Source organism: Oncorhynchus tshawytscha, linkage group LG03 (genome assembly GCF_018296145.1).
Source record: "Oncorhynchus tshawytscha isolate Ot180627B linkage group LG03, Otsh_v2.0, whole genome shotgun sequence".
NCBI lineage: Eukaryota > Metazoa > Chordata > Actinopteri > Salmoniformes > Salmonidae > Oncorhynchus > Oncorhynchus tshawytscha.
This window is the reverse complement of record NC_056431.1, coordinates 76049333-76056765: the sequence shown is the minus strand read 5'-3', so window position 1 is coordinate 76056765 and position 7433 is coordinate 76049333. Positions and strand designations below refer to the sequence as shown.

The following is a 7433-nucleotide window of genomic DNA, read 5'->3' as shown; positions in this document are numbered from 1 at the left end:
CCAAACAAGAAAGCTGCAGCAAAGAAACCTAATCAATTCACTAGGGAATGTTCAATGTTTTCAGTCACAATTTTGTATTTACCTCATATAATGACTTCCATATTATTGATCAAATGAAGCCTGGTTTGTTCTAAGGTAACTGTAACATGCTGAAACTATTTTTTATATTCGTATGAGGGGTAAACGTTCATGTTTGAGGGGTGGGGCAGGTAACCTAGTGGTTAGAGCGTTGGACCAGTAACCAAAAGGTTGCTGGATCAAATCCCAGAGCTGACAAGGTAAAAATCTGCCTTTCTGCCCGTGAACACAGCAGTTAAACCATTGTTCCCTGGTAGCCCGTCATTGTAAATAAGAATTTGTTCCTAACTGACTTGCCTATAAAGGTTAAATAAACAATATTTGATAAGTCTTGCCGAGCTACATTTAGCTAACGTGTGTACGAACGAGAAAATAAAACACTTAATTGCCTGCATATATTTGTGAATCGTTACACTATTCAAGAGTATATTATGGTTTTGTTTGGATTATTCAAATGTAGCTGGCTAATATGTTTTAGAGGAAAAGGTGCATTGTTGAATAGCTTGCAAGCTTCCTGGCTAGTGGTTACTGTGATACTGATATCAACTGTACATTTGGAGCTACAGAGCAATACTATCTCTTTGCCAGCCACATTGAAAGGTAAAGGCAATACTATCTCTTTGCCAACCACATTGAAAGGTAAAGGCAATACTATCTCTTTGCCAACCACATTGAAAGGTAAAGGCAATACTATCTCTTTGCCAACCACATTGAAAGGTAAAGGCAATACTATCTCTTTGCCAGCCACATTGAAAGGTAAAGGCAATACTATCTCTTTGCCAGCCACATTGAAAGGTAAAGGCAATACTATCTCTTTGCCAACCACCTTGAAAGGTAAAGGCAATACTATCTCTTTGCCAGCCACATTGAAAGGTAAAGGCATTACTATCTCTTTGCCAGCCACATTGAAAGGTAAAGGCATTACTATCTCTTTGCCAGCCACATTGAAAGGTAAAGGCATTACTATCTCTTTGCCAGCCACATTGAAAGGTAAAGGCATTACTATCTCTTTGCCAGCCACATTGAAAGGTAAAGGCATTACTATCTCTTTGCCAGCCACATTGAAAGGTAAAGGCAATACTATCTCTTTGCCAGCCACATTGAAAGGTAAAGGCAATACTATCTCTTTGCCAGCCACATTGAAAGGTAAAGGCAATACTATCTCTTTGCCAGCCACATTGAAAGGTAAAGGCAATACTATCTCTTTGCCAGCCACATTGAAAGGTAAAGGCAATACTATCTCTTTGCCAGCCACATTGAAAGGTAAAGGCAATACTATCTCTTTGCCAGCCACATTGAAAGGTAAAGGCAATACTATCTCTTTGCCAGCCACATTGAAAGGTAAAGGCAATACTATCTCTTTGCCAACCACATTGAAAGTTAAAGGCAATACTATCTCTTTGCCGACCACATTGAAAGGTAAAGGCAATACTATCTCTTTGCCAGCCACATTGAAAGGTAAAGGCAATACTATCTCTTTGCCAGCCACATTGAAAGGTAAACGCAATACTATCTCTTTGCCAGCCACATTGAAAGGTAAAGGCAATACTATCTCTTTGCCAGCCACATTGAAAGGTAAAGGCAATACTATCTCTTTGCCAGCCACATTGAAAGGTAAAGGCAATACTATCTCTTTGCCAGCCACATTGAAAGGTAAAGGCAATACTATCTCTTTGCCAGCCACATTGAAAGGTAAAGGCATTACTATCTCTTTGCCAGCCACATTGAAAGGTAAAGGCAATACTATCTCTTTACCAACCACATTGAAAGGTAAAGGCAATACTATCTCTTTGCCAGCCACATTGAAAGGTAAAGGCAATACTATCTCTTTGCCGACCACATTGAAAGGTAAAGGCAATACTATCTCTTTGCCAGCCACATTGAAAGGTAAAGGCATTACTATCTCTTTGCCAGCCACATTGAAAGGTAAAGGCAATACTATCTCTTTGCCAACCACATTGAAAGGTAAAGGCAATACTATCTCTTTGCCAGCCACATTGAAAGGTAAAGACAATACTATCTCTTTGCCAACCACATTGAAAGGTAAAGGCAATACTATCTCTTTGCCGACCACATTGAAAGGTAAAGGCAATACTATCTCTTTGCCAGCCACATTGAAAGGTAAAGGCATTACTATCTCTTTGCCAGCCACATTGAAAGGTAAAGGCAATACTATCTCTTTGCCAGCCACATTGAAAGGTAAAGGCAATACTATCTCTTTGCCAGCCACATTGAAAGGTAAAGGCAATACTATCTCTTTGCCAGCCACATTGAAAGGTAAAGGCAATACTATCTCTTTGCCAGCCACATTGAAAGGTAAAGGCAATACTATCTTTCTTTGCAATACAGCCACATTGAAAGGTAAAGGCAATACTATCTCTTTGCCAGCCACATTGAAAGGTAAAGGCAATACTATCTCTTTGCCAGCCAGCCACATTGAAAGGTAAAGGCAATACTATCTCTTTGCCAGCCACATTGAAAGGTAAAGGCATTACTATCTCTTTGCCAACCACATTGAAAGGTAAAGGCAATACTATCTCTTTGCCAACCACATTGAAAGGTAAAGGCAATACTATCTCTTTGCCAGCCACATTGAAAGGTAAAGGCAATACTATCTCTTTGCCAACCACATTGAAAGGTAAAGGCAATACTATCTCTTTGCCAGCCACATTGAAAGGTAAAGGCATTACTATCTCTTTGCCAGCCACATTGAAAGGTAAAGGCAATACTATCTCTTTGCCAGCCACATTGAAAGGTAAAGGCAATACTATCTCTTTGCCAGCCACATTGAAAGGTAAAGGCAATACTATCTCTTTGCCAGCCACATTGAAAGGTAAAGGCAATACTATCTCTTTGCCAGCCACATTGAAAGGTAAAGGCAATACTATCTCTTTGCCAGCCACATTGAAAGGTAAAGGCAATACTATCTCTTTGCCAGCCACATTGAAAGGTAAAGGCAATACTATCTCTTTGCCAGCCACATTGAAAGGTAAAGGCAATACTATCTCTTTGCCAGCCACATTGAAAGGTAAAGGCAATACTATCTCTTTGCCAACCACATTGAAAGGTAAAGGCAATACTATCTCTTTGCCAGCCACATTGAAAGGTAAAGGCAGGAATGCCATGTAAATTGAAAAGTTGATGTACACATTATGTCAGTTGAAATCTCGTCGTGCTGCCTCTCCTTACATATTTGTTGACGAGAAAAGCCTCTTCGTTGTTTTCTACACCACAGCATCACCACCCCTGACTTAGCTACTTTACTGAGGAGAAATGTGGTGACTTTGACTGAGATATGTGGTTATCTCACGTAGCTACCTTAAAAGATGACTAACTATACGTCGACTTGGATAAGAGCGTCTGCTAAATTATTCAAATGTAAAAAAAAAAAGAAAAAAGAAAGTAAAATTGAAAAAATAAGTGTGTTTTGTTCAGAGAACAGAGCAGGGTTTCTCAGTGTCGGGTCGGGTCTGGTTGGGTTTGGTCGGAGTCCAAGAAGCAGCAGCGTGAGGGGAGATGAGGGAAGCATTTAATTCACTTCCCTCTCTGTCTGCCTTGTCATTCTCTCCAGACACCCGGGGGGGGGAGAAGTGAGTTAAAGGAGTACTGACTCTCACAGAGACTCACAGAGGATGAAGAGAGGAAGAGATATCAACAAGCAGAGAACTCTGGAAGACTTCTGAAGACTTCTGAAACTGACACTGAAACTGGTGCTCTCTTACTGACTAACATTTTTCAAAAAGCAAGGAGGGATTCAACACCTGACCAGATGTACCAGAGGTCAGGGCAATGCACAGGAATGGAGGGTTAACGTTTGACTGAAGAGGAATAAGCAGAACTGAACAACATATTGAAGACTGAGATTTGTTAGTGCACTTTTTTCTGGTAATCGAAGAGAACCACATTTCGGTGTGAACCATGAACATTCTACCTAACCCCATGATCAGGTCTCACCAGGACGAGCCTCTTCCTCTCTGCTCCCCAGACCCCTACCTCCAGGATTTGTCCTCCTGGTGTCCCCCAGGGCTAGGTGCTGATCATGGGAACAGGCTGGGGGCCATGGGGGCACTAATTGGGTGTGAGAGACCAGGAAAACCCCCAATGGAGCTTAGGAGGAAGATCAACAGCCGGGAGAGGAAGAGGATGCAGGACCTGAACATCGCCATGGACGCTCTGAGGGAGGTGATGGCGCCTTACGTTTCCTCCTCTCCTTCCTCCTCGTCCTCCTCCCAGGGGCCACACTGCAACCAGCAGCAGCTAGGACCCCAACCCGGACGCAGACTCTCCAAGATCTCTACCTTAGTCCTCGCCCGTAACTATATTCTCCTCCTTGGCTTGTCTCTGCAGGAGATGCGTCGGCTCCTTGGGGAGGTCAGTGTTGGGGTGGGGGTTAACGCAAGGCCCGTCCCTAGGCTGCTCCTGGCCGGGGGGTGGCCCCTCTTCACCGGCCCCAGTCAGCTACTCCTTTCCTCCGAGTCTCTCATGACCTCTGCCTCCTCCTCCAAGTGTCCTCTCCTGACCTCTGCCTCCTCCTCTAAGTGTCCTCTTCTGCCCTCTGGCCACTTGGAGGGCCCCGTGGTCCCGGTGCAGTGGGGCTCAGCTGGGGTTCCTGGAGGGCCACTTTGCCCCTGTGTGGTGTGCAAATTACCCAGTTTCAGCCACCGTAGCCCTGGACCCAGGTTCAGCCACCCTAGCCCTGGACCCAGGTTCAGCCACCCTAGCCCTGGACCCAGGTTCAGCCACCCTAGCCCTGGACCCAGGTTCAGCCACCCTAGCCCTGGACCCAGGTTCCCAAAGTGAAGCCTGGCTGGGACCCAGATCAGATGTGTTCTGGTTTGGTATGAGGTTGTCTTCTGCTCTGCTCTTCTCTACTCCATCCTACAATTATGAATTTTTCTGAGTGGACAGACTTCTGGTTATGGACACATAAGAGTTGACTTTTGTTACTTTTGAATGAATTTAGTCTTTCTCATGTCTTTGACTAATTCAGATTTTCACAATGTTGAATTTGTTGTAATGGATGCTTGTCCATTGTGTTTCTTGGACTGTGGTAAGTGAAACTTAATATATTTTATATTTTATAAATCAATTCTATTTTATAAGATAAGAGATGTTCTAACACAGCAAAATAATTGTCATTTAATATTTACCATTTACTATAAAGTTATTTCAAAAAGTGTATTTGAATAAAGTTATTTCAAAAATGTGTATTTGAATAAAGTTATTTCAAAAAGTGTATTTGAATAAAGTTATTTCAAAAATGTGTATTTGAATAAAGTTATTTCAAAAATGTGTATTTGAATAAAGTTATTTCAAAAAGTGTATTTGAATAAAGTTATTTCAAAATGTGTATTTTCTGTAAAAGTGTTTACTCACACTTTTACTTCTAGGCTTCTGTGATTAGTGACAGTGTGTGTGTGAGTGTGTCTGTGTGTGTGTGTGGGTGTGTGAGTGTGGGTGTGTCTGTGTGTGTGGGTGTGTGAGTGTGGGTGTGTCTGTGTGTGTGGGTGTGTGTGTGTGTGGACGTGTGTGTGTGTGTGCAAATGTTTGCGGATGTGTATGGGTGTGGATGTGTGTGTCTGTGGGGGTGTGTGTGTGTGTGGATGTCTGTGTGTGTGGGGGGGTGGGGGGTGTGTGAGTGTGTGAGTACGTGTATGTGCATCTGCACCTCAGCAATATCAATATAACCTCTCTCCGTGGTGTCTCTTTCTCATCGTCTCCTCTCCCTTCGTCAGGGATTACAATAATGACTCAAATACTGTTGATCTATAAGGGATTACAATAATGACTCAAATACTGTTGCTCTATAAGGGATTACAATAATGACTCAAATACTGTTGATCTATAAGGGATTACAATAATGACTCAAATACTGTTGATCTATAAGGGATTACAATAATGACTCAAATACTGTTGATCTATAAGGGATTACAATAATGACTCAAATACTGTTGATCTATAAGGGATTACAATAATGACTCAAATACTGTTGATCTATAAGGGATTACAATAATGACTCAAATACTGTTGATCTATAAGGGATTACAATAATGACTCAAATACTGTTGATCTATAAGGGATTCCAGTAATTACTGATCCATAAGGAGACCCCCCCTCCCCTTCCCTCTACCACCCCAAATAGTTAACCAGTCATATTCTGTTTAGCAGTATTTAGGTTAGGGTGAACCAGTCCTATTCTGTTCGGCAGTATTTAGGATTAGGGTGAACCGGTCCTATTCTGTTTAGCAGCGTCACCCCAGTCTCATCTCCATTCATCTCTCTACAAGCAAAAGATCAAACCCACCGTGTAATTACTGCCCTTTTGATTACTTCTCCCCACTCTCCTTCGCTCTTTCTCTCTCCTTCGGTCTTTCTCTCTCCTTCTCTCTGTCCCTTAATCGAATTCTTGATGTTTCCTTCTGTGTCAAGGGGCTCGTATGGGCGGTTTGGTGGCACTCATTACACTCACCTCACAATACGTTCAAACGCCCAGAAAATGTGTCTCGGTGAATGAGGTTCACGGTGCAAAACTCCTCACCCCTCTGGAAGAAAGCAGGCAGCTCCATTTAACTGGGGATAAGAGGTGGTAGGTGGGGACGGTAGGGGCGGTGGAGTGGGACACCTCACCACGATAGACAGTAGAGAGGGTAGGCAACACAGAACCCTGGGATTGGCCCGCATGAATAATAATAATGAATATAATCATAATCATAATGTTAATAAAATACTCCAAATAATTGCTAGCTGTGAACAAGGCTCTTAGTGGGGGAGACCTGTGAATGGTGCTGGCCGGCTGAAAGAAGGGAATAGTGGGGACAAAAGCAGAGGTAGATACCATTAAGTGAGATTAAGCCTAATAGGGCTTGATATTCTTACAAGGAAAAGGGAGGAGAGAGAGAAAGGAGGGGTAGACGAGGAAGGAGAGGGGCTAGATTCAGAGAGGGAGAGATCAAAGTGGGACGGCCTAACTTCAAACCCCTCTGCATTTACATATAGCTGCTTTACGTCTCCAAAGGATTAGTCACCTTTTTCCCTCTCGCTCTCTTCTCTCACTACTCTGATACCTATACCCTCCCTCCTCACTCCATCTCCCCCTCTGTTCATTCTATCCATGTAGTCTGCTGCCTCTCTTTCTCCCTGTTGCTCTCTCTCTCTCTCTCTCTTCTCTGGCTACTCTGATACCTATACCCTCCCTCCTCACTCCAACTCCCCCTCTGTTCATTCTATCCATGTAGTCTGCTGCCTCTCTTTCTCCCTGTTGCTCTCTCTCTCTCTCTCTTCTCTGGCTACTCTGATACCTATACCCTCCCTCCTCACTCCATCTCCCCCTCTGTTTATTCTATCCATGTAGTCTG

At 43.2% G+C, this 7433-nt stretch overlaps 1 protein-coding gene across 1 annotated transcript; it reads left to right on the top strand.

The window, feature by feature from the left end:
• Positions 1 to 3725: 3725 nt before the first annotated feature.
• On the top strand, positions 3726 to 5207 carry olig1 (oligodendrocyte transcription factor 1). The gene has a single exon (XM_042320142.1). The coding sequence runs from the start codon at positions 3997 to 3999 to the stop codon at positions 4876 to 4878; it is 882 nt and encodes a 293-aa protein (XP_042176076.1). The 5' UTR covers positions 3726 to 3996; the 3' UTR covers positions 4879 to 5207.
• The last annotated feature ends 2226 nt before the right edge of the window (positions 5208 to 7433 follow it).

Bases quoted from the DNA above. Each gene is read 5' to 3' on its own strand.
- olig1 (XM_042320142.1), top strand. From the start codon at position 3,997: ATGAACATTCTACCTAACCCCATGATCAGGTCTCACCAGGACGAGCCT.